Below are 27,693 nucleotides of genomic sequence, written 5' to 3' on the forward strand. Positions count from 1 at the left end.
TTTATGTATTGCACCCATGAGATCTACTAACATATATTCTTGATAAACATGTTAGTCTCATTGACTATATTGTCATTAATCACCAAAATCACAATCATGACCTAATAGGGTCATTTTCGCTACACCTTCCTCTACATCATCGCGTGCTACTTCGTCTACATTGCCACCGTCGTCACTGTCTGCTACGTCGAGATAAACTTCGACTACTTCATCTACGCCATTGCCTACTGCATCGACATCATGGGGCTTTTGCATCTCACATCGTCATCGGGTACGTACACTGCAATCCTATTCAAGTGTTTAATCGAGTGAACTAGTTGATATATTATTCGAATGTTTTAGTCGATACATTTCTCGAATGAGCTAGTCAAGATCCTTCTCAAGTATTAGTCAAGACTGATTGGGGTTGGTCGAATTCTAGTCGATTCTACTCGAATCTTATCGGGGCCCGTCCGAGCTAGTCGATAATTGATTATCTGCATCTATTTATATTCATACTATATCAAAAATTAAATTAAATTAAATTTAAAAGTGATATTATTTCCATCATATACGCCTTCAACCTGCCCCGTGAGTGAAGTTTGATTTGAACTTCACTCCGTAACCTTGCCTGGCGGAGCTTCACATGCAGACGAGGCCACTTGTCAGTGTCACAAAATCACATTCATGCAAGTAACTAATCATAATCTCTGCGGAGCTTCTTGAATCATCACCAAGGCGTCAATCTGCTCTCCTAATGTTTGTTATAGCTATGAATATTTGGCAATCTGGCATTTCCGTGTGCGATCAGATGGACCCAATGACCTTGACCTAGATGCAGAGGCGCTGGTGTTTGAAGAACTATAGTGCACCAGGCTCACTTGAGGAAGAGGTTTGATTCGGCGATGAGATGGTCATCTAAGAGGAAGGTGACTAGGATGCTCTGCCAGTGCTACGTGCTTGCTTGCAGAAACTAATGGAATCAAGTGAGCTAAGCAGCTAGACATGCTAACGTGGCCCGGCGTGAATTTTACCATGACTCATATGATTTTGATCCATGTATAAGAGGTTTTGAGTCTTAACGCTTTGGTGGACCACATTTTCTGGGAACTGGCTGAGTTTGCTTGATGGCCGTGCGAAAGGTTGCACTTGTCAAAGTCTTATTCTCCTGAGAAATCTGTACCTAGAGTTAGAGGAGACAGAAACTTCCTTATGTTGCTGGTGGATGTACTGTTCTATACTTATGTCATGATAGCTGCAATGCAGATATGCAGAATTACATTTCCACCGATTGCTTAGCATGTAGCATGTAGCATGTAAGCTCACATTTCCCCCATGTATATATCTTCTGAAATTATGGAAAAATAAAGTACTTTCATTTTTGCATGAACCTTATACATGTTGAGGAATAAAAAAGGTGTGCAGAAAACATAGAATAATCGAGTTTGGTTACCTAATCATACAGCCCATCATTTGAGTGTTAGAACAATTTTTGAAGAAATATGTGAAAAAATTCCCACAAAAAAGAAAGAAATATGCGAAATGGTCAAGTGAAATAAAGTAGAGAAGTTTGTTTAGTCTTTTTTTTTTGTGCATCAAAAGGTTATACAATTAGATATAACATAACTGCATAGAAAGTGAGAAACATTGTGCAACTTATGAAATGATAAGGAGGCTTTCTATCTACAATTCTACTGTGTTCCATCAATAAGCTTTGACTTCAAGCAATGTAGCATATTAAAGTTAACCTTTTGTTACTATAACAATATGTACGATTGGCAGTGACACTACCTTTTATTTTCAGATGTAAAGGTACAGTAATAACTTCACTGAAAAATGTAACATATATGTTGCCTAAAAATTATTCTTCTGGTGCCGTCTAAAACATACATCCAAATTAGAAATCAGATACATTACAAAAGTAGCCAAAGTGTATAATATGGATTTTCCTTCTGACCATTACCAACACGTTTCACCTTGGACCAGATAAGACTGATGCTGGTGGTGGAGCTGAATATGTCGATTGACTTCCTTGAACAGACAATACTGGATCTGCATTGAAAAAGCTGTAATCTATACAAGTTTCTACTGTCATGGCACCTTCCAGTACCTTGGCCACCGTTGACATGGTAGGCCTTCGATTGCTATCATTTTGCAAGCACCACATTGCGAGCTTAATCATCTGAATCACTTCCTCCTGGCGTGAGACCATCTCATCACTTTGCTTGTCAATCATGTCAATAAGCTTGTTGGTTTGAGCCTTTTCTCGTAACAAATTGATCAGCTGAACACTCTCCTCAGGCTGAGAATTATCAATACTTTTTCTTCCACTTATTACTTCCATCATAACAACTCCAAAGCTGTAGATATCTACTTTTTCAGTGATTTGGGATGTTAACCATTCAGGTGCCAGATACCCAGGTGTGCCTCTCATTACAGTCATGACCTTGCTTTGATCCCTATCTATTAGCTTGGATAATCCAAAATCTGCCAATTTGGCGTTGAAGTTCTCATCTAAGAGAATATTTTGTGGTTTAATGTCCAAATGAGCAATTTTTCGCCTGCACTCCTCATGAAGATAGCATAAGCCCTTGGCAATATCCAGAATGATCCTACACCGGGTGCCCCAGTCAAGAGGGGCATTATTATGGCGGTAATAGATCCACCTATCAAGGGAACCTCTAGGCATATATTCATATACTAGAAGCCTATGCGATTTCTCTGCACAGAAGCCTACCAGTCTGACAAGATTTATGTGTTCAATGCTTCCAATCGTCTCGACCTCTGCCAAGAATTCTTTCTTCCCTTGCCTAGCACTTTCCAAGCGTTTCACTGCTACTCTCTCTTCATCTAATTTTCCTTCAAAAACTGATCCAAATCCACCTTCTCCGAGCTTTTTACTGAAGTCTTCGGTGCATTCTCTCAACTTTTCATAAGAAAATCTCGTTGGCATGCCAGACAATTGATCAAAATCAAATTCTTCATCTATCTCTTGGTACTTCCTCCTCCTTCGTACATAAAGAGTGGCAGCAATGATTACTAATAGAATAGTACCAATACCTGCAAGTGTTGCGCCTAAAATTATCTTATTTTTGTTTGCAGTAGGAGTAGATGCAGGAGGGGAGTGGCTAAGCTGCACCTTAAGATAAGCGGAGGAGTTGTAATGAACAATCTCAGGTTGTATCGATTGCAATGAGAAGACCTTCGTTATCCACAAACAATCACCATCAGAATCATTATTGCCATACCTGAAGATAACGGCCCGGCAGGAGCAATTTTTCAGGCATGCTTGCTTACAGTCATCTCTGTTTCTTGCATTTACAAAGGTGTGGCTGGCATCAAAGTATGAAACATCAGTAAGGGTCAAGAGATCATGGTATTGCATTTCTTGACAGGAGATTGGAGTCAGTGGCCCACAACCAAGATTCGCCTTCCGTTCGTCCACTGGCGTGAAGTATCTTAAACTAGAATTACTCTGAGAGGGACAGATGCATTGCCCGCCCGTGCATATCCCGTATTCCCCGCAGACTGTTGGGAAAGCGCAGTCGTCAGGAAACATCTTGATCACATTATACACTACGGCCCACTTTGATTCTGCATCGGACCATTCGTACAGCCTCAGGTGTCCATCAGATTCAAACCTCATGTACTGGGTGGATTTAGCTGCTGGCAATGTGATAGTACTTGGATATGGCAGTGTGGACTGCACGAAGATGCTGAGGCTGCCATTAGTGAAGGTAACCTTTGTCGGATCATTTGCCGTCTTGTTTTTGTTCCCTGAAAGCGAGAAATAGAGCTGTGGAGGTGTGGATTCGACATAGGCATACAGTCCATTTGGGAGAACAGTCATGTATAGCTGATTCTGAGTCCAGTTTGTTGCAGAGGTATTTGCAGTGAGCCTCATGCCTTCCAGCATTGACTGCCCAGGGACCAACGCGTCGGTTGGATGATCAAATGACTGCCAAACTGTTGCATTCTTCTGATCAAACAGCACAAGGTTGCCGAGCTCGGTGATCGCCATGCCGGCGACAGACCGTCCCTTGCTGCCACTTGACCAGACGAGGCTGCTGTCAGCATCACGGAGGACCAGGTTGCCATCCACACCAAGCTCAAGTGTTGCATTCTCCTTGACTGGGCGAACACGATTGGCCGACCAGACCACCTGTGGGATGCCGTTGGTCGGGTTTGTGATCCTGGCACCACTGTTAGTGTAGACGATGAAGACGGCGAAGAGGAACGCGTTGCAGGGGGAGGATGCGCAGAAGAACCCCGCGGCAAAGGATGGGCCGTAAAAAGTTTTCGGTGACCGGAGGACGATGGCGCGCAGGACTGTGCCGTCGGAGTAGGTGACGCTGTGCGAGAGTGCGGCGTTGCTGTTGGTCCACAGCGTCGAGAGGTTGGCCGTCGGGTAGTCGAAACCCTGCCCCGTGGTCAACGGAGCAGCCGTTGCAAGCAGGAGGAGGAGGAAGAGATCTGAAGGAGCCATGGCACTTGAAGGGAAAGTGGAGACGGCAAGAGTCAGTTACGAGATTAGCATTCCTCGAAAAAGAAGTTATTGGCTTGACGAGAAGAAACCAGCAAGAAGCTGGGGGTGTTGCAGAGATGAGCTTGCAGAGAAGACCTCACCTGATGGCAGTGAAGTGCCTGCCCAGTCGCGGGACTCGCCGCCGGCGTGGGGCGCCTGGACGCCGGAGCTAGCAGTCAACCAGACTTCGTCTTCCTCTGTCTCCCTCTCTGTATGAAATAGTTGAGAACCATACCACGCGGTGTTTTGGTAGCTGGATTGGTTTGATTGCTTCCAAAAGATCACTGATTGGCTATGCGGTCTATGCATGTGCCGGCCTAGGCATGGTACTTGCGGGCCGTCGACGTGGAGTCTACGTCGTCAACCAACTCCTCCCTGTGTGAGCGCCCACTGTTTTCGTTGTACTGCTCTGTCTTTAAACAGGAAAATAAGCTTAGGTAAATAGGTATAAACAAAGAATTTTACAGTCTCTAACAATACACGTCAACTAATTATAAAACTGTCCATGTCCCATTTCAATCTACATAGAGGAGAGTTAATATGTGAGTGGAGAGAAAAGTTAGCTTCTAATAAGTAGCATTTCAAAATACATCTAAACTTTTAATAGCTTATTACATATAAACCGTATTAAATTTGCAAGGTATGCTATAGCTAGCCCATGTGCTACTTATAGATGATATGGATATTTTTTATAGCTAATAGTTGACTGTATTGCTGAAATGCCCTAAGGGATTAAGAATAAACAAGGCAAACTTCCGTGGCTAACTTTCCTTTCACAACAATTTAAGTATGCATGCATTTAAGAATTTTGTATGACAGGCATACATCTACATAAGTATTGTCCAAAAAATTTGCACGCATTTTTTGGACCACCATTATTCAACACTTACCTTCATTCACAACTAATGGTAGTGATAGAGCAATGATTTTTTTTTCTCACTGGGGCGTGGGGACCATAGTCAAATCTACACGATACAATCTTCTCAACATACTTAACTTTATAGCCTGTATAATTTTCTTAAGTAATCACACGAATCTGGTCCGTAAATAGCTCAGCTACAAAACTTACTACGCTAGATAATTTTTTCTTGATTTTCGGTTCATATTCAGATGTTGAAGGGCTGATACTTTTTCTCTTGATTTTGATTTCATAGTTTTCTTAAGTTGTCCCTCTTTTAAAACTTGATGAAAAAGTTAAACCGGTAGCTATCTGTTTCAAGAGAGATGTGTGCCACCAAATAATAGCAACATTCTCAATTTGCCATTAGAAAATTGATAATCCATTATATGCCGCTACTTTTATTTTTCCTTCTCCTATGTGCCAGTTCCATCCAAATGGAGTTAACATAGGACAAAAAGACCGCTTTACCTCTCTCCTTCCTTCTTCCTCACAACAATACATGCCTTGTCTTTAGCAAATCAAACAAGCCGTAATGAAAACTCCGATTTGCCACACCATTCAGTGTTACGATTGTGAACAAGTGAGCTGGCCTTTCTGTTTTCTTTCCTCAATCTGCTGAGCGAAGCAGCTGGGCTCAACGGGTTTAGAGTGCGAGTCTGTGAGAGCATGGGAGCCCCAATGTATTTGCTTGCCTAGCTTGAGAGTGTGAGCTTGATGGAGCCATCCTGATCTAGCCAACTACTGGATCTTTTTTTGGAAGATATTTGGCGTGGGTGAACCAGGAGAGGATGGAGGAGGCCTTGTCGTGGGAGTTACAACAGCCTCACCGGTTCCTCACAGCCAACTGCAGCGCCGCTCTTCGACAGATTTTTCGTGCTCATCAATTTCAGCATGGGTCCAATGAGTAAGGCGCAGCGATGACGTCAGGGGACTCTAGCTCCGCTGACTGTCCTCAATCTACCGTTCCATCTGCCGCTCCCACACGTCTAGTCATTCAAATTGCCCAATCCACACTCGCTGCCGCTTGCATCGAGCCGTCTGAGCCTGCCCTACACCCGTCGTCGCTTCCATCATGCCGTCCAAGCTCACCCCACACCCACCATTGAGCATGCCCCCACACCTATCGCTGCTTCCGTCACGTCGTCTAAGCCTGCTCCGCACCCACCGCCAAGCAAGTCCCCACAAAGCCGCCACTTCCATCACGTCGTCTAAGCCCGCCATCCCCGCACCCACCGTCAAGTGTGCTTGAGTGCGACAAGTTCTGGTTCCCCGCGCAGGTGTACAACCGCAAGGTAGTAGCAATCCACCATGTACAGGAGAACTAACACCTTCACAAAGTGCTGGTAGCGGAGATCTTTTGGATGCAATTTTTTGTGATTGTGAGTGGTTTAAACCGGTGATGATGGCTAGTCGGTCTTTTGACAGGTACCCGTGGCACGACCAGAGCTATGATGACAATGAGATGAACTACCACGGCATCTTCCATGCCGTCGGTGAGGGCTCAACAAGTCCCTTGTCTAATACCATGGCAGCACCAGTAGAGGCACCTTGACCGACTAGATGATGCACCAAAGGTGCCAGCAACAGCAAAAAAATAGCAAAAACATATGCTTCCTTCCTATATAGATTGCAAAAATAGTTGCATAGACTATACAGATGTATAGATTGCAAGCTGATAGATACATTTATGAAATTGTAGTGTGATGTACTAATGTACTGATTGCATGTTGCATAAAAAACCACGATATCTCTAAAATGGTTGAATCCAACAAAGACACAAAAATGTATATACTCCTTGTTTGTTCCAAAAGTAATGTCGAATGTAACAACATCACTAAAGTGTTCATAGTCTATGATCATTTTAGCATCAACCCACAAGATGTTTGCTATTTGTTCATCATAGTCCATTTGTAAAGCATATTAGAATGAAGGGTTATTGGCAATTTTATCTTGAAAATACCTCAACATACTTCTAGCTTCACTATATGCCATCTCACATTGACACTTGGTGCGCAAATAGTTTTTGTGATCATGACGAGTGTAGCTGAGATTAAATGATCCACCAACTTGTCAACTAGCCATCTCATGTGCAGCTTTAGGCCCAATTCCAGAGTCATCGGTTGTTTCAATTTCAAAAGCTTGTAATTCTAAAATTTTCCTTTGTGATACCATCAAGTGGAAGGTTTCTGGCAAGTGAAGGATGTGATTGTGATTTAGAACAAGATTAGTCACTTCATAGTTTCCCACCCCTCAATCTAGTACAAGACTCATGCATACTTCACAATTAGTCCTAGTTTAGCTCAAGGACACTTTACCAGATGATCTCTATTATCTTGTTTATGATAACCCTCATTTGCATAAATATACCTATATGATCTAACCTTACCAACAGACTTTCTTTTATTTGTGTACCTCTTTCTGGCCTCAAAACCTATGTGACCTCTATAGACTACCCAAAATTTCCAAGCCTCATCCACATTCTAAAACTTCATCCCAAATTGAGGCACCTAACTAGCTACCATCCTCTCTCTGAAAAAACATGAGCATTTTACTAGTACATCATATAACTCATGTTCATATAACAAGCATGAAAGTGGTATTGTTTATCCATTGGATCCATGGTGCTCTCCACCAATCCTAGTTTGCAGCTCGCCCTCAGAATCTGACCTTGCCACCATCTCCTCGCTCCCAGGCCTAGTTTCATGAATATAGTTATGGCACCAATTATATGTTAAGATTATATGGTACAACAAAGATTAGAATATCCATACCCCCTTTGCAGCCATTGGAGGTGCCCCTATCGTCACACCCAGCACATCCATTCGAAATTGCTCAATTCCCTAACCTCCTTCGTGTGGTTCCTACACCGATTAGTACCCCGCGTGGAGATTTGTCAAAGCGTGGGCTGGAGGGAGGGGTCGTACCCCTATGAAGCATCAATGCATCCCTTCTCGGGATGGCTCGACGCAACGTGGTCCAGTTAGCTGCCTAGACTGAAGCGGGCAGGGGGCGGCGATAGGAAACTGGAGATGCTCATGTAGGTGCAACCGTGTGTCACCTACGTGTTGTTACACCATATCATTTTCTAGCTGGGAGGGTACACAGGCAGCGGTCTGGAAACCTTTCACCTTGCTTCAATCGGGATGGCTGGTCGAGCTGGGTGGGTTTGCAAGCAACAGTCTAGGAATTGTTTGTAGGAGGGGCCAATCGCGAGGATCCTGATCGTGTGCGCGATGATTATTTTCCCATGAAACTGATGTATCACGTGCTGAGGCCGAGGCGAGGCGAGTTAGGCAACTGTCAGATGAAGTGTTCAGGTGCGGACAACGATAGTGCATCCAGGCCCATGCGTGCCACGGTGGATTAGCAGGATGGCCATGTGGGCTCAACATGTGAAGATGGCGGTGCCAGCCCATGTGGCATGATGCACCTTCATCGGCGGACAACACCTGGGTAGTCGGGTGGGAGCATAGAGGAAGGGGAACAAAGAAGCAAAGGGTAATTAGGTCATTAAAAATTCTAACAACAAATTGAAGGCTAACGGAGATGAAAAAAGTGGCACGTAGGAAAAAAAAATAAAATCAGTGGCATAGGAGGGACCATCAATTTTTTTAGTGGTAAATCAAGAATTTCGCAATTATTGGATGGCACACTAGGAATTCTCTCTTATTTCAAATAGTTGATATTTTGTACCAATTACATAATTAATTAATACATTTAATGACAAATCTAAAAAAGTGTTTGTTAGAAGCGTTTGCACCTGCAATGTCAACAAAACTTCAATGATATTGCCCAAACAATCCAGTCGCACAATATTACCAATGTTTTTCATATTCTTCTGCATGTGCATTGTAGACAATGATCCACTTACCAATATTAGAAGTGCGTAGTCAAACCCTTTTTCCATCATTGTATACATGAAACGAACTTAGATTGGAAATGTGAAATTAAAAGGAAATATTTACCACAGATCAATAGTTATATATGATTACTTTTACCTGTTCAAACAGCAGACCCAAGACACATGCAATTTGTTGTATATACGAATGGGCCATGTGCTCCTCAGGCCCCACTTTACTCTGATATATAGGCTGCACAAGCCCACTCCCCACCCCACAAACACACACTTTTTATAATTATATAGACAATGGAAAATATGCTATCGCTTTTAGAGTTAATTTACATTTTTAGATTTTTTTAAAAATTCTATGCTTTTAGAGGCTTCGTTATCACATAATCAACTACATATATTTATGATAACTTTGAGTGATTTAGGTGTGCGACCGCCCACAAATCAATAGTTACAAGAGCAAAAAAGTTCATTTTCTCCCCAAAGGGAAATATTAACCACAAATCAATTCTCAATTCAGGGAATCACTTATATGCAAGAATATAAGAACTACAGTCAAAACAGGCAAGCATATCCAACACAAATAGTTGTTTCAAATAAGCAGTACTCCCTCTATTCCAAAATATAAGGTGTGGTTTGACTTGTTGCGGTTCAAGATCACACTTTGATAGTTAATTTCTCTTATATTATAATGCTCATCACGATAAAATCATGATAGTAGTAAAGTACTTTCAAATATGTATCTAACGGTACCAAATTTAGATAATAAAATCTACAGAATATTAGCCTGATAGTTGGTTAAAAATGAAGAAGTTTGAATTTTGAAATACATGCGCGCCTTATAAAAAGAAATAGAGAGAGTAATACTTTGATTCAATCGATAAATTGCCTACAATCATAATTATGCAGCTGTTTCGTAACCAAATTCCCGGCACGCAAACATCTTTATAAAAGAAGTAACACGCCTGTATGCAGCCATGCTTCATTCTTCTTGTTTCCCATAGATGGTAACTCAATTGCTTCGAGATTTGAACTTTTATAGGGTATGCAAATGAGGGAAGAGAATTGTCAAGCATTTGATTTTTTGCCGTCAATTGGCCAATTATTCGCTATCATTAATATACGAGACCATTTAAATCACTGACATGTAAAACCATGTGAGTTACTGATAGCACACCCTGCCGCACTTGGGCCACCGGCCTTTGTGTGCTGCTGCGTGTAACACTTAGGCCCATTCCTTCCCTTCCATTCCCTGTTCCATCCGATAAAATCTCGGCGCTGCCGGCGGAGACGCACCGACCGACGGCGGCTGAGGCCCCAACCGCACCCGCACCCGCACCCGCACCCGCACGCGACGGGATGATGGCCGCGGCGAGAATGGTGTTCGCCTCCTGCGTCCGCCTCCTCCCTTCCTCGCCGTCGCCCCTCATCCTCGCGAGGACCCGCGCCGGCGCCGGCTCGTTCTTGGCGCTGCCGCCGTCGGCGTCGCCGGCCGCAGGATCCTACCGTAACCTCGCGCTCTTCTGCTCATCCTCCTCCTCGCCGTCTTCGGACGCTGCCGTAGCGCCGCTGCCTCCGCATGCGGTGGAGAAGGGGGCGGCGACTCCGGCGCTGGGCGAGGACGAGAAGGCGGAGCCGACCGTGGAGGAACTGGCGGGGCTGCTGGACATCCGGGTGGGGCGGGTGGTGAAGGCGTGGAGGCACCCGGAGGCGGACACGCTGTACGTGGAGGAGGTGGACGTCGGCGAGGAGCAGCCGCGCACCATCTGCAGCGGACTCGTCAACTACCTTCCCCTCGAGCAACTCCAGGTACAGTGCTACCGTATGCGCCCGTGGTTGCAAGCCATCCCTTCCAGTTTCTCATTATTTTGGTGGGGAGATGTACAGCTACAACCTCGTTGATTGTTGTGCTGCAAAGAAGACATTAGAGAGCAGGACAGGAAAAACTTAGCCCAAAGATCCTGATGGTTCACTCTAGATTTGAACACGATTATGGTCCATTCACACTGGTTCTGGACCTCTATGTCTAACATTTGGGGAATTTGGAGACCATATTAACTTGCTGCCACAAGTAGAGCATATGGAGTTGTTCAGGTTATATCCGTGTTATGAGATTACTTAAAATTGTCTTGTTTCATGGTACTGATGGTGATAACTACAACATATGATCCGTGCAGGACAGCAACGTGATTGTTCTTGCCAACCTCAAACCGAGGAACATGCGTGGCATTAAGTCAAATGGCATGCTCATGGCTGCTTCTGATGCTTCTCACGAGAATGTCGAGCTGCTCACACCGCCGGAAGGTTCTGTTCCTGGTGAAAGGGTATGGTTTGGCTCAGAAGACGAAAAGGATCATCAATCAGAACCTGCATCTCCAAATCAGGTATCACTTAACAACGCAGATTTAAGTAGTTTGTCTACCTTTTGCATGATTTGTTTGATAATTGTGTTAACGCTTGTACAATTGCACTTGATTTCCCTCAGCCTTCCTTGTGCGTTATTGTACTGTGCAATGATTTCTACTATATGTGTCTCCATAAACCCTATCGTTTCTGCTAAAATTCTATTCACTGTTCATGGTGCTCCCCACACCTCGCTCTCCCCGCCCTAGTAGATGTTTCTTGTCATAGATTATCCAGGTACTCACATTTTGTCGACGTCCATGCTACTATCCATGCCCATTTTACCCTCTCTATTTGCTCTACCATAGTAAAGAATTTGCTGGTGCCATATTCATTTTTGACTTTGAAGTAGTGTTGACATTTGCATAGGGTATTACTATAGTTCTATTCAATAATGTAGATACACCACAGGTCAGATCACTGAGTGACTTTCATATACGCCACACTTGTTTAGTGACAACATGTTCCCAGCTGTTGTGATGATCAATGCCATTAACTTCCTGAGCGAGAAGCATGATACATAGATTATAAAACACAGAAGTGTATCATTTTGGGAGGTAGACTGGAAAAAACGCAGTTAAAGTCTATGGTCCATGTGATATATTGATCGCAAAAAACCTTGTGAACACCAATAAGGGAAATAACAAAAACAAAAGATATTATATATCTTCCAAATTTTGTAGCTATTTCCGTGAGACTGAGTTACATCTGTAAGGCACTCCGAGAACAATTTATATCTTCTGGTAGATGTGAAACATGTTTAAATTTGAAAACCTTATATAGGTCCAGAACACGGGCGCTTTTTGTTAATTCCTTTGAATCCAATCAATGTAACTATGAAGCGAAATTCTTCATGCGGAACTAATTAATACTGCAAAAATAGGGGTAGTACTGCTGAACTTATTTGTGAGCAATGAGCTAATGCATCATTTTACTTTTGTCAGGTCCAAAAGAAGAAGATTTGGGAATCTGTTCAGCCTCATCTTAGAACTACGGAGAACTGTGTGGCAGTTCTTGGTGAGCATCCAATGCGCACTTCTGCAGGCACGGTTCTCTGCAAATCGCTGCAGGGTGCTAGAGTGTCGTAAATCTTTATTCAACAACCTTTTTGTCTTACTGAATCCTGTGTCATGTGTCTTCCCTGAAAATAATTATACAAGTAGTTGAACTGTCAGAACTTTGTTTCCAACTTCTGAGGATACTATTGTATTCAGAATTTTGAGATCATTCACGTTCAGTAGTTCGTACTTCTCAATGTTAAAAACTGTGTATTTCCAGGACATTGTATTTACGTTTCTTTTCTTTAACTTCAATCGGGAGATTGACGGATGAATCTCGATGAATTACATGACTAAGAAATTATATGTTTGGTTCGCGGAACGAGATGAGACGAATCTATCTTGTTTTCATCTGTTTAGATAGAGAGTAACGGGATAGAATGATTCAGAATCAAGAAATATTTTTTAAAGATTCAAAACGAAGCACTCAAAAAACAGTACAACGCAGCAATTTCACTTTAAACATGACATTGGTGGTAAATTTAAAATACTAAAATAGGCTTATTCTATCTCACCTACTAAGCATTTATATAAAAATAAAATTATCTTATCCTTAAATATATAATTATAATCATTCCATTCCACGATAACTCTCCAACCGAATACTACCTTACTCATTGGTGATGTTGAATGAGCCATCAGTCGATTTCTTCTGAAAACCCGAAGAATAATTTGATGTCACCAAGTCACCATAGCTGCTATTGCTCCGCGTTTGTGAAACGAAGAATAATTTGATGTCAACATCTCAACACAGCTTGCAGTTTGTAAAGAACGAACCAATCTTTGGAAAAGAATTCATGAGTTGTATAGTTTTACTCTACAAATAGAATTGACTTGATTGTTGACTATTGAGGAAACCTATGTTACTGTGTAAACCAAAAGCATCATCTTAGAAGCTCACAGAGGAGCGGTATTTTGTCAGTGATAAAGAGAATATGACATGCACTCCACAGTTACACCATGGTCAAATGACAGTTCGGAGTCCCAGATACAGTGTTCAGATCAAGTCCATCAAAGGTCCCCTAAAAAATAGTTCCATCAAAGGTCAATAATCATACATAAATCAAACCAAATTTTCAACTGCCCCAAAGTATGGAAAATTTACAATCCAAAACTCTTGAACACGGTTATTTTCTCCCAATTCGCTAAGCAGGCCACCAATTGAATGTGACACAATTAATTGAGGATGCCCTCATACGATCCACCACCATAGGCTAACTACTTAGATCTCCGTGATTTGAAAATGTTCTCCTTGTAGTATTGTAGCTCCTTGATGCTCTCTCTAATATCGTCCATCGCCCTATGGGTGTTCTCCTTTTTTGGAGCTGCCTTCCTTTCTGTGAACAGTCAAGCAAGAGCAAAGTCATGTGACGTGGAAATTTTTGTTTGTATAACAAAAAAAATATATTTAAACAACTTATTATTGCTAGTTCCCTTGGACATTTTGCTACATAATACTAGCAAGTCTCACGCTGATAAAGAAGATAAGGTAAAATTATCACAACACTGTTCAATGATGGTTCACCAAATGGATACCATTACACTTTGTACAAAAATGTGGAGCACTTCAGCAGATCCGAAGATGAATTGTTGATTTGAATCAATTTCAACTTTCAAACTGCTACTGAACAGTGATACTACTCGGACTGACATACATCAGATTTTTCCTAAAAAGGGAAATACATCACGAATGGGATGAATTTCTTGTCTATTCGTCTGTACTTTTCATTTCATTATTTTATCTTTATACTACCCATCCCAATTTAAGCCCTTGTTCCCTGCAACGATGAATACATCCCAACCCGCTACTAAATCATATTACAACCCAATGGGTTGACAATTTTACAAAGATCCACCTATAGTTTCCAAAATGAGCAAGATGTGTTTCAAACTAAAACCAACCAGTATTTTTAAAATGTTGGCATATAAACTACTAGCCAGTAGCTGCCAAATTCTCCATAAATTAAATGAAAATAAAAAAGTGAGTTCATAAAATTGCAGTAAAATGCTTAAGATAAAGATTGTTGTTTCAAGATAGTGATTGCTACATATCTACGTTTTCGAAGTTATTATAGTATATACCGTTGCATAGCAGGTGCAAGTGACATCATATTCTAGTGACTGTTTTTAACTACGTACATGTCATTTATGAAATGTTCTAATTCAACAATAGGATTTTATGATGCAAAATTTATGCTACTGTTTTGTGGACAGCGGAAGATTTAAAATGGAGTGAGTTATTTTCTAAAGAAAATGAATATAAGGTTGGTTTAGTCCAGTAAACAGTTTGCAAAATCTGGTATTCCATGGAGAGAATAAACAGCAATTACGATGGGCAAACGGCAAGTTTAATTTCTTTGCCCAACCCTGCCTAACCTTGCTAGTGGGCAAGGTAAGGAAGTAACACCTTGCTGGTGCAGAAGAGCCAGTTTGGCTCTCCCTAAGGCAAAGAAATCATTGCTCACCTTGCTCAAAAGCAAGTCTAGACTAGGGAACCAAACATGCATGCACACCTCTAGCCTTCCTTCGCAAGGTTAGGCAAAGGATCCTGTTATGGCTGCTGCAGGAGAGTGCTTGCTCGACGGGAAAGTGAGGCCGGTGCAGCCTCGTCACCCCGGAGCTGAAGTAGATGGAACAAAGAAGTAGGAGATGAGGAAATAGCCAAATCTTGCTTGCCTTTATTCATCTGTTGTCCCGCCCTTTAAAGGAGAGCCGAACACCATAACAACTCTGGATTCTCAGCAACCAACTAGGATTTTCCTAACTTAACTAAATTCGAAAATATCTATCGGCAAGCAACTTTACAAAGCTAATCTCTGATCCTAGCCACTTCTATTGCGGCGGCCATAAGTTTGGCCCCACATAACATCTCTCCCCCCCCCCCCCCGACCAGCTGCTCGTCAATGAGCAGGAAGACAGGATAGTCGCGCTGGAACTTGTCTAAATCTTCCCATGAAGCTGTGAACTTGGCGCACACCCCGGGCAAGGCGCACCTTCAAAGACTTCTCTGGAGTAGGCAGCATCGAACCATTGTGAGTTGGCGGCAAGGGAGGTGGAATGGACGGCGGTGTGCCCACAAATTTCTTCAGTAAGCCGACATGAAACTGAAAGTGCATCTAACCTTTATATGTGATTTTGGTAATTAATGATAATACCTATGGACTAACAATGTTATTGAGTTTATTAGTAAATTGTTCCATAGGTAATACATGAAGAAGACATATGCATCAAGATGAATGAGCTCTTAGTAATGCTCATAAGAAAAAAAGAAAAACTCATATAAGATTGGCGATAAGCGTGGATGCTAAATTACTTGTGAAGATCAAGTAACTAAAGGTATACCATTATTAATAGAATTTTAATAGACTAACATATGTGCTTTGTGCTTGAGAGTGAGTAGGGATTAGGTTCCTTAAGAAGGCATGAGTTGAGTTGAAATATTCTTTATACCAAGAGTGAAAAACAAGATTGAATTCCATATATGATAAAGTAAATTTATTGAAGATGTCAGATACAAAATGGTTTTCTATGGCAAGATAGTGAAGAGCAAGCAAGACTCGGCTGGAATAGACCATCTAGTGGTGAAGGACAAGCAAATAGCTTGGCACCAAAGGACTAAGACGGTGGTGAAGAACAAGTGAAGAGTTTACGCTAATACTATGCGAGACCATAGGAAGTTATGGGTGATTCACATCAATCACTTGAAGAATAAAGAAGAGATGGAGTAAATACGATATAGAAGTTGGCAACCCTCAAGGTTTGAAAGAAAGAAGTGGTACTTGAAGGTATTCAAAGACTCAAATTGGTTCAAACGAGTTTACTTTTGAATTTGAGTATAGGTATGCCGCACTATTAAGAGGGATGCAATGTGAATTACTTGTCGTGTCTTAATGCTCAAGAGTTTCTAATTAATCCAAAGTGAGAGTTCGCTTTAGGAATCCAATGCGGTAAGTGTGAAAGTGTTTGAATTGGGTTCGAAAGTGTTAATAGTTTGATCAAATGTGTTTGGGATTATGAATTCAATTGGGATGTATAGTCATCTGAATAAGCTTTCTATAAAGTCCAAAATCATCGAAATCGGACATCGGGATAAAAAGTTATCGCCATTTTTCAGAGAGTCAACTGTGCTGAACTCGGACACTCCAGGCTGACCCCGGATACTCCGGGTTGGCCAGAGTCTCCGGGCTGACCCGAGTCGGGTTGTCTGTTAGGGCCTAAGTGTTTCACCCGGATACTCTAGGTTCTGTTAGTTGTCCGGACCCTCCGAGTCGTACTTTGGCTAGGGCTCTCAGTTATGCATTCTAGTGCCAACCCGGATACTCTGAATCAGTACAAAAAGCTGTATAACTGTTAGTTTTTAAGGAAATGGTATAAATAACCCTTCACCTCCACCCTTATTTGCTGCTGCTTGGGCACGAAAGAAAAAACTTCTAGAGCCAAAAGAACTCCCTCCCACTCCAATATAGTGTGAGATTTGAGAGAAAAAGTGAGTTGGGTTGAGAGATTAAAAGATTGAGTGCAAGTGAGCTAAATCCCGTCTCGAGCAATCGAATTTATCGACAAGAAGTTCGCAAAGCATTTGTTCCTCTTGGAGCGTGAAGCTCCTAGGCGGCTAGGCAGCGTCAGCGAGCACCCAAGGTTGTGGTGTGCCGCAGAAAGTTTGTGAAGTCTTCGATTTTGTCTCCGAAAGGAAAAAAAATATCAAGAGTGGAAACCAAACTCAATTGTGATCGAGCTTAGCGAGGAAAAGGGCTGAGAGACTCGGCTCAAGTGTGACCAAGCCTCTCAACGGAACGTAGGAACCTCTAGTGGAGGTGTCCGAACTTCGGAAAATAAATCATATGTCTCCTCTCTTATTTTCATGTTTTTGTGTTCTTGCTTAATATTTGTGTATTTTGCTTAATCTATTTGTTCGTGTGTATTTGATTGTAGGTTCTCCGTAAATCTACTTGAAATTATCACTTGAAACACACGATTTCACTAGGTTTGAGCTAGAACCCTTTAGACGTTGTTTAATTTCAACTTCGAGTTCATTCTCTGCTGAACCCAGAGGTTCTAGATTAAACCCAGAAGATCCGGATTTTTTACAATCAGATCTGAACCCGGAGTACCCGGGTCAGCCCTCAGTACCCGATGAACAATGTTTTCAAGATTTTTAACTAGAGTTTTCTTGCATATCTTTTGCTAGTTTTGAATAATCTGTCACCCTAGGATTGTAACTTTTACACATATTTAGGGTGATTATGCACTCGTTGAGCCTAACATATTTAGGATTTTCCCTTTTGAAAATTCTATTAGTTTATTTTTCGCTGCAAGTTTAAGCCAACGATAAAAGGGGACAAATTTTTATAAAAACGCATATTCACCCCCCTCTATGCGACATCATTGCCCTTTCGTCTCTTGCTGTAACGACGCTGGCGATCAATGGCGGAGCCATAGCCAAACCCAATCGCCCACATTGAAGGACTGCTCCCTATGGTGCCTATCGTAGCCTTTCTTTGCAAATGACTGAGCCTGCTCAAGCCGGTACCGCACCTCTGCAAGGAATTCCTCCCGTTCTTCCATGGTTTGCGCTACTGCTGGCACTCGGCATTCACCTGCCTCATAAGAATGAAGAGTTGGCGGATCATGCCCATACACCACACGGAATGGAGTGTCTCAGAGAGCAGTGTGGTAGGAAGTGTTGTAGACGAACTCGGCCCAGGGCAACCATCGAACCCAGTTGCGTGGATGGTCGCTCGTAAAGCATCAAAGATACATTGTGATGACCTTATTGACCGCCTCCGACTGCCCATCTGACTGAGGATTGAAAGCAGTGCTCATATTCAGCTTGGTCCACATGGTGCGAAATAAGGACTGCTAGAATGTGGATGTGAACATCGGATCATGGTCCGAGACAATGGAGACCGACAATCCGTACAAACGAACAATTTCAAGGAAGAAGAAGGCTCTGCCACTGATTCCGCTGAGTAGGGGTGCGTGAGTGGAATAAAATGCGCATACTTTGAGAACCTATCCACTACTGTGAGAATCACCGATTTACCTACCACCTTTGGCAATCCTTCGATGAAATCAAGCGCGATGTCCGCCCAGATTGTAGATGGCACAGGAAGAGGAAGCAGAAGGCCGGCAGGGTGGAGATGGTTAGTCTTATTGCGCTGGCATGTGATGCATCCATTGACATGCTCCTAGACTGCAGCTCGAGCATTTGGTGTGTGAAAATCCCAGCGAAACCTGTGTAGCGTTTTCTATATTCCTTCCTAGCCCTCCTCGTGAGCTGCCCCTATCAGCATTGGGAGCAGAGGTGAGGACGCCGACACAAACACCCATCGGTTGAAGATGACGAGCCCGCCCTTTAATTCCCATGGCAATCCCCGTTCACCCTTTTCAATTTTCTCACGCAACACGGATAGGGATGGATCCAGTGCTGCGGCCGACTTGAGTTCCGTCGTGACATTGAAGCTCGGCGCTGAGATCGCCTAAAGGATAGCAGTATCGTTGTAGCGGCGAGAAAGTGCGTCGGCCGCACGGTTGAGGCGCCCTGGCTTGTATTCGACCGTGAAGTCGAATCCTAGCAACTTGCTGACCTAGTGGTGTTGAGGAATTGTTGCTAATCGCTGATCAAGCAAGAGTTTAAGACTGTAGTGGTCCGTCTTGACAACAAATTGACGTCCCCAGAGGTATGGCCTCCAATGTCAGACTGCCCGGACCAACCCTATGAGTTCGCACTCGTACGCCGCCAAAGCACAATGTCGTGGTGCTATGGCACGACTGAAGTATGCAATTAGGCTGCCGTCTTGGTGTAGTATTGCACCAAACCCTGTCCCCGATGCGTCGCACTCAACCGTGAGCGACCGCGAGAAATCTGATAAGGCCAGGACTGGTGCTATTGTTAGGGCGGTTTTGAGTGCCCAGAATGCGTCATCCGCCTAAGAATTCCAACTAAAGCTGTCCTTCTTGAGTAGCTACGTCAATGGTGCTGCAATCTCGCTGAATTCCTTGATGAATTTCCTGTAGCACCCCGCGAGCCTGAGGAAGCCACGAAGAGCTCTTGGAGATTTAGGCGTCAGCCAGTCGACCACCGACTGCACTTTGCTGGCGTCCACTGCCACGCCGACAGCCGAAATCATGTGCCTAAGATATGTGACCGACGGCTTGCCGAAAGAGCACTTGGATCGCTTAACGAAGAGATGGTTGGCACACAGGGTACTGAGAACAACACGAATATGGCGTAGATGATCAAACCATGTAGCGTTGTAGATCAATATGTCAATAAAGAATACGAGCACAAATTGTCGAAGGAACGATCGAAGAACATCATTCATTAGCGCCTCAAATGTTGTCGGGGCGTTGGACAACCCAAATGGCATGACCAAGAACTCGTAGAGTCCCTCGTGGGTGCGGAACGCCATTTTCATCACATCATCCGGGTGCATCTGTACCTGATGGTACCCTGAACGCAAGTCAAGCTTGGTGAAGATGACTGCGCCGTGCAATTCGTCAAGGAGCTCGTCGACCACCGGGATAGGGAAGGTGTCCTTCATTGTACGCTCATTGAGAGCTTGATAGTCCATGCACAGGCGCCATGACCCATCTACCTTCGTTACCAAAAGCACCGGTGATGAAAAAGCCGATGTACTTCGCTGGATAAGGCCTTGGGCTTCCATAAAACGGCATTGCCTCTCTAACTTTGTCTTTCTGCAGCGCCGGGTAGCGATAGGGGCGCATAACCACTGGGTCTGTCCCAGGACGCAGATGAATATGGTGATCATGCAACCTGGTTGGTGGTAGCCCTGTGGGTTCAGCGAATACATCTTGGAACTCGTCGAGGAGCATGTCGAGCATATCACGTCCCGTATAGGAGCATAGTTGTGGACTGGCGGTCCCTGGCACGCCTTGCCATTGAACTCAGCGATCCTGGTGCTAGAAAGACATAGTTAGCCGCCCAAAGTCCCACAAGATTGGACCAAGCATGGCTAGCCATTGTGTGCCAAGCACCATCTCATATCCGCCCAAAGGAATGACATAGAAATCCGCCTCAAAATGCCGGTGTCAATGGCGAAACAAGTGCATCGGAACACGCCAGCACAAGGCACCCGCTCGCCGTCCGCCACCGTGACGAAGAGGTTGCTTCTTGACCGGAATTGCAGCCGTGATTGCGTCGCCACTGACTCCGAGACGAAATTATGTGTGGATCCCGAGTCCAGAAGGGCTGTCACCGTGGCCGCACCGGTGTAGTAGCACACTTGCATCGTGTCTCCTGTTCTGATGCCGATGATAGCATGCAGAGAGATCCGCGGGGCTTCTGTGTCAGGCTCGAGCGGCAAATCCGTGTCCTCGTCGTCGTCCGCCATTTCTAGAAGGAATAGCCGTTTGCAGGAGCGGTTGTGGCCCCGGGCGTAGCACTCTTCACAGTTGAAGTAGAGGCCGAGGTGACGCCGTTCCTCGATCTCTTCCGAGGTAAGACGCTTGATGGTGCGCCTTGCCACAATGACTATCCCGGTTCCAGCATTGGCCACTCCCGTTGCGGTCGTCGGCACTATTGTAGGAGCGATGGCCACAATCGATGGCGGGGTCAGCAGGAGCGGTGGCATGGACCTGAATGACGGCCGATAGGCGCGAGGTGCCATGGCCACAGCTTGTTCGTGCCGTTCAAACGAGCAGGCCAAGTTCATGGCGATCTCCAAGGTGAGAGGCACTTGCATCTGAATGTCGAGGCTCATAGGTTCTTGAAGACCCACGGTGAAAAGCAGAACCTGTTGATACTCAGTGAGAGGCCCTGCCTGAGGGAGGAGGGCCAGGAATCACTCCTGATAGTCGGCCACTGTGCCTGTGCGGCGGCACGCCGCCAATTCACCGAGAGGATTTGAGCATAGTGGAGGTCCGAAGCGCAGGTTGACGAGCTCGGCGAAGCGTGGCCACGACGGAATTCCTTCCTCCCGTTCGACGTGCATATACCTTTGTTGTGCAGTGTCGGTGAGGTGAAAGGCGACGAGCCAAACTTTTTCCTCCTCGACGGTACGTTGGCCACGGAAATAATGTTCACAACGGTTGAGATACGGCAATGGGTTGCCCTGTCCATCAAACTTGGGAAGGTCTAGCTTATGGAAACACGTGTGGTCCATGGGACCGTCACGCGCTCGCTAAAGGGGATCACTGCTGCGGCCAACGAGAACGATCTTGCTTGAGGCGGTTGATGGCGATGTTGTGCGCACGCTGTTGTTGATCAATGTTGCGGATTTGTCCTTCCGGTGTCTCCAGGCGGTCAAGCTTGGCAAGGATGGCCTGCATGAGCGCCTGGGTTCCATCCGTGTCGCCGCTGGAGCCCGAACTGCTGCCCGGCATGTTGGCGACTAGCACAGGAACACCTGATCCTGATACCAAATGTTATGGCTGCTGAAGGAGAGTGCTTGCTCAACGGGAAAGCAAGGCCGATGCAGCCTCGTCGCCCCGGAGTTGAAGTAGATGGAATGGAGAAGAAGGAGATGAGGAAATAGCCAAATCTTGCTTGCCTCTATTCATCTGTTGTCCCGCCCTTTAAAGGAGAGCCGGACACCATAACAACTCTTTCTCAGAAACCAACTAGGATTTTCCTAACAACTTAACTAAATTCGAAAATATCTATCGGCAAGCAACTCTACAGAGCTAATCTCTGATTCTAGCCACTTCTATTGCGGCGGCCATAAGTTTGGCCACATAACAGATCCAAACATAACCCAAATGAACAAACCAATCTGGTGGACAGGAGTGAGAAAGATACAAGCACAGGATGGAAACAAGAGCATCGGCAATGCTATTAGTAAGTATTGGAGAATAGTTCTACCTTTTGGGAACCAGCGGATGCACAAAGCTGTTATACTGCTCACATCAACTATCACATGAGAGAATATGCCTGCAAGTTGTGGCATATACTTCTAGGAAAAGAAAACAGAAATGTCAAGAAAGAAGTGTCTAAATAGTAAATGGAAAAGTTATCCAATAATCCTACCCACTCAAGGATATGTCGATCGACTGTAAGTAATGAACCAACAGACTAATAGACAAGCTACTAGAAAACCATCTATTTTTCTAGAAAAAAAACTATACATTGTAATGAGAGCTAGATAACAGGCAGGCACTGTGCCAGGTATTTCAGAATTGCTTCTCAGATAAATTAATCTTACTACTGTTCCAGATTCAGACAGAGATCACCTTTGTTTGCCTACCACTATTTTTTGTACACAATAGTCTCGATTGAATCACCTTCCATTTGATAATAAGCTATGTACATGTATAGAAACTCAGTTATTGTCATTGACATAGACACTGAATATTATATCAACCGAATTTCTTGTATATCAAATGGAGAAAATAAAATAACCTCTACAGAATGACTAAAGTGAACAATGATAAAATTGGTCTTCAAGCCAATGATATCCATTACATGTACAATTAATATGCAGGCAAGGGTAAATCAGACAAAGTGTAAGATTAACTCGAGTCGTGAGCATATGTTTACTTTTTCCAGTTTTATCTCGCACAATTCTCATTTCCTTGTTCGTTGTAAAAAAAACTGCATCAAAACGGAAACACTATCTTGTCTCACTCCAGGTATCACCAGAACAACCAACTCCATATATCACCAGCTTGTGCCCCAAAATTGCAGTAGCTCAAATCAAATCATAGGAGACCATTTCAGTTTTAGCAGAAAGATAACTGTATTTTTCTCTTACTAACCTTCAAAAATAGAAAATCCATATAGACAGAATTCCCAGCAATCAATGGAGTAGCTGAACCTATATACCTCCTAATAAAGTCTAACACCTGAAAATAGCTAACACAAGAAACCTTGTTAAGAAATGTTTATTGGATAGATGAACACCAAAGAAATGGGAACAGATAAAGGACATTTCTCAGAAGCATAATATTGCAAGTAATAAAAAGAAAACAACAGAAAATACCTTACACAATAGTAGTACTAGTACCAAACAACTAATAGCATCAAACACGTCTCCCACATGAGCACACACACAGGCATACATGCACAGGTGTGCACACACACCAGGATAGGTTTTGGTGCATAAATTAAGATACACAATATAACATGCAATCCTAGCGAACAAAAAAGATTTGAGCAACCAACATGGTGTGGGAAATACAGACAACAAAATGACGAATTAATTTTTTAAACTAATTTAATTATATCAGCACTTTCAGAGAGTTCAGACTTCAGAGATACCGAAGAAGGAGTAGCATACGTGTTTCTCTGCATCATGCTCTGAAATCTCACTATTTAGTACTTGTTCCACCAGTCCTAAATTTGGATTCATGAGCAACAGATTTCAATTCACAAGTAGGCCACTTTGAGAAAGATAAGATATTTACCACTTGCCACATGATGGATTTTACACCATTCATTCATGTTATCTAAGTGTTCCTTACTCTGTCTTATAACCAAGTCTGGACCCTGCAAAACAAAAAAGTATCATTAACTATGTTGAGCAACATGTCTGGGGATGAGATGCCAACAGAAGTTACTCACAATTAATATGGTTGGCAACAAGCAAATGATAAAGCAACACTAATAACTACCACTCAATAAGGTAATCAAATAGCCAATGTCAGTGGTGATCAAATTGCAACGACAATTTCAGATTAACGATTTAGATTGCAATGTGAATTTCCAAAACTTAACATTTAGGATTAAAAGGATTCGTAGAATATTAAAAGATCGAATTAAAAGACTATGCATATTAAACACAACAGCAGGAATATTAAACACTTTCCAATAACCTAATATTGCTATCAAACTGTATTTAAATTCATAATCTAATTGTTCTTTTTTTTTTCTTTCATAGACTCTTAAATTGAAGACTTGTCTGGCTAGTTTGTAAGAAAAAGATCACATTAACACTCACAGAGTCATGATGCGATTGGCAATCTTATTTAACTGGTTTGAACTACTTCAATGGTCATGAGTTTGGATAAAGCAGTTTCAGTATATGCTGTTACGAGTCAACAACAACTCTGCCTGCTGATTAAGCATCAAAGATTGTTCTCCTTCTCCAAATCATCCTTAAATAGATTAGACATAATATCCTAAGAAGGTCCTCACTTGCAAAACTCAAAACCAAGAACCACATACTGCTAAAAACGTGTTTCTAGCAAATCATAACATTGTACATAACATCCAAACTAATTGAAATACTTTGTTTCAATAGCAACCTCTATTTGTTTGGTAAGTTTACCATCTGTTATAATGCAAGCAATCTCCAGTATGCGATCTTTTGTGATATCCAGACCTAAACAATCAGAAACCAGTATGTGGCCAATCAGTCATTGTTTTGACATGGTGTAAAATCAGTACAAATTTGAACAGAAGCAACACAAGTATGGTTTAACATATCTACAAATCAATATAGAGAAAAACAACGAGTGAATTCCCACAAACACCGGAACACGGAAAAAAGCTTTTTCTTCGCTAACTACCAAGGAAAACAGAAATGAGCTGTATATTGTTTAGGTGGTATAGATATCATACACTGTAACAACATGACTCCATACCAACTATTATGCAGAAGTGCAACGGTTAAAGTGTCTTTTTTTTTGTTCAAAAAAATGAAGTGTCTTTTTTTTCTCTTTAGAATGGGTGGCATATGTGGATGCAACATGCTCAGCTTTACTCGCAGTTTCGCACAAATAAAATGAAGTAACTAATAAATTGCGTATACAGTTAAGGGCCAAGCACATATGCCACTAGGGTTTTCGGGTCTTGTTCATTTGCAGTTGAATTCGAGCAAACTCATGCGGTGCTACTGCAAACATTGGAAATAGGGTTTATCATCTACTCTGACAACAGTCTCCTGTGATAAATTATCGTTCTTCCCCTACCAAAAAGTAGAACAAAAAAGGATTTCCATGGTTGTTGTCACCAAGCAGTTGAGGAGCACTGACAAGACCGGCACAGCAAGCGGCTGCATGAGCTCCAGCAACCAAGCCTCGAAGCCAAGATGGGGACGGCTCTGTTAGACACTATTCTAAAGGCGGTCACCTAGTCGTGCAGCGCCTAGGCGCTAGGCGCACCCTGCCGCCACCTAGTGCCTAAGGCTTTTCAGAACCCTGTTGTCGGCGAGCACACACTACCCCTACTCACCGCAAGTTAGTGGCACGAGTTTCCAGTTGGGCGTTGTGGTTTCAGCAATGAATTGCATGCGTGCCACTGATTTGGATTTAGTATTGTAAACCCTGATATCATCCATCCCAGCTTAATAAGTTAATGGGCCTGAATGCTTGATTTGCTAGAAATAAGAAGCATAATTTTGACAATACAGAAAGCAGTATGTCCAAAGCTTTATGGTTCCCAGTTTGTTCAAAAATTGCATCTTCCACTTCAATAAGTTAAATCTATTTACCAACTAAGACTTACCAGTGAAATCTATTACAGCTTTTGCGTATGAAAAATGAGTTAGGACTACAGATTTCAAGTAGTGAAGTATGAAACCTTTACAGTTAAGGACTAAATAGCATTAAGAATGTCATGCCAAATTTTGTGAACTCAATCAGATACATCCGGTTTACAATAGGAGGGATGAAAGACTCACCAGTCATTTCCAAGTCTATCCACACCAATGGCATATTGTAATCACTCGATGATGAAGCAAGGTTTTCTCCATCATAATTTACAACCATTGCTTTATTCTGGCTACCTCTCTCTGCATAATGAATGTGACTATTAAATCTAATCAACCAGAAAATAATTAGCAAAATGTAGCGAGCCAATTTGAAAGAAAAAAAATGTACTTGTCAGTTCTGATTTGAATTAGAACACCCAGACATTTAGTTGTCATTTTACTGCATGGTTCAATTATTCAGTAGAGTACAGGACAGATTCACCTGGACTTTCATGATTCCACACTGACCCCAGCAGGCCAGGATGGAGCCTCCTAGTTGTGAGGATATAACTACCTGTTTATTCTCCTGAAATGTGATTCGTCCAAGTTGTTTTGCCTGATACGGTTATATTGAACTTCTATAGTAAAACTTTGTAAGCAGATTAGATTTCTCCTGAAGGTTTAGCCTATTTGGAGCATGGTGGCTAAGACAATCACTAATAGTTAAACAAATGATGCTGAAGCGATCAAGATTTTTAAACATTATTGGACGAATTCATTTACAAGCTGCGAAACATAGTGAAGAGCAACAAGGCCTCCGATGTTAGACTTACTTATGCTCGCTACAGTGAGTCTTTGTTAGGAGCGTGTTAATCTATGAGCTGAGAAAAGGGGAAACGGCGCTCTTACCAGGCTTTCTTGTAGCAGCGTCAGCTTCTGTTTTGCTGGATGTTAATTCCTCCACTTCCACCCGGTCGTCCTCGGCGTCCAGATTGAGGACAGCAAACATGTTCGCAAGCTTACTCATTTCTACCAAATCTCCCCCGAATCAAGATCATCAGAAAGTGCAGGTAAATCAGTATAAAACTTCTTGGCATCTGGGGAACGAAAAGACAGAGAGATGATGTCCCTACTGACAGCTACAGGGAGGTGGTCAAGACGTTCCACCGCCGCTGCTTCCGCTCCGTGAGATCCGCCGCGGCCGCGGAGGTGGAGGGAGGAAGGCGCCGGAGGTGAAGGCGGCGGCGAGGAGCTGTGACCTGTGAGCTTGAGCCCTACTCCGGAAAGGGAAAACGGGACGCCGTTACGGAAGGAAATTTTACAGAAACCTTCATAAAAAACCTAGAATGCTTCCTTCGTAAGTCCGGGAGTTGACAATTTATCCGGACGTTGTCATCACCGCTGATCATAGAACTAATGATGTTGACTATACTTTATTCAAATGATAAATTTAAACTCTTTCTAAATAAAAATCAATTTACATCTCATATCCAAACTCAACTCAATGAAAAAAAAAATAGACACGACTCTATCCACGTAATGATGTTCCTCCCTCGTAGTCAGCTCCCTCGAGTGACACATATTCACCACTTCGTCGCCTCTCTCTC

At 43.0% G+C, this 27,693-nt stretch overlaps 3 protein-coding genes across 6 annotated transcripts; 1 reads left to right on the plus strand and 2 right to left on the minus strand.

Annotated features, from left to right (window-relative positions):
* Positions 1-1,747: 1,747 nt before the first annotated feature.
* Positions 1,748-4,786, minus strand: LOC133888847 (G-type lectin S-receptor-like serine/threonine-protein kinase SD2-5). The gene is made up of 2 exons (XM_062329219.1): positions 4,606-4,786; positions 1,748-4,469 (listed from the first exon to the last, which is right to left on the minus strand). Exon 2 carries the CDS (start codon positions 4,463-4,465, stop codon positions 1,952-1,954), a length of 2,514 nt encoding a protein of 837 aa, XP_062185203.1. The 5' UTR covers positions 4,466-4,469; positions 4,606-4,786; the 3' UTR covers positions 1,748-1,951.
* Positions 4,787-10,458: 5,672 nt separating this feature from the next.
* LOC133889175 (uncharacterized) lies at positions 10,459-12,991 on the plus strand. The gene is made up of 3 exons (XM_062329646.1): positions 10,459-11,064; positions 11,433-11,639; positions 12,603-12,991. Exons 1-3 carry the CDS (start codon positions 10,615-10,617, stop codon positions 12,744-12,746), a joined length of 801 nt encoding a protein of 266 aa, XP_062185630.1. The 5' UTR covers positions 10,459-10,614; the 3' UTR covers positions 12,747-12,991.
* Positions 12,992-13,603: 612 nt separating this feature from the next.
* LOC133888563 (oligoribonuclease-like) lies at positions 13,604-27,438 on the minus strand. Of its 4 annotated transcripts, none has more exons than XM_062328853.1 (9): positions 27,224-27,436; positions 26,996-27,115; positions 26,297-26,407; positions 24,921-24,997; positions 24,081-24,162; positions 23,954-24,009; positions 23,433-23,519; positions 22,540-22,630; positions 13,604-14,053 (listed from the first exon to the last, which is right to left on the minus strand). In XM_062328853.1, the coding sequence occupies exons 2-9, from the start codon at positions 27,111-27,113 to the stop codon at positions 13,935-13,937; spliced, it is 741 nt and encodes a 246-aa protein (XP_062184837.1). In that variant the 5' UTR covers positions 27,114-27,115; positions 27,224-27,436; the 3' UTR covers positions 13,604-13,934. The 4 variants fall into 4 exon arrangements, with proteins under 4 accessions (XP_062184837.1, XP_062184835.1, XP_062184836.1 ...); XM_062328851.1 differs by having other exon boundaries at positions 27,220-27,436; XM_062328852.1 differs by having other exon boundaries at positions 26,996-27,124; positions 27,220-27,436.
* Positions 27,439-27,693: the final 255 nt, after the last annotated feature.

Source organism: Phragmites australis, chromosome 13, assembly GCF_958298935.1.
Source record: "Phragmites australis chromosome 13, lpPhrAust1.1, whole genome shotgun sequence".
NCBI lineage: Eukaryota > Viridiplantae > Streptophyta > Magnoliopsida > Poales > Poaceae > Phragmites > Phragmites australis.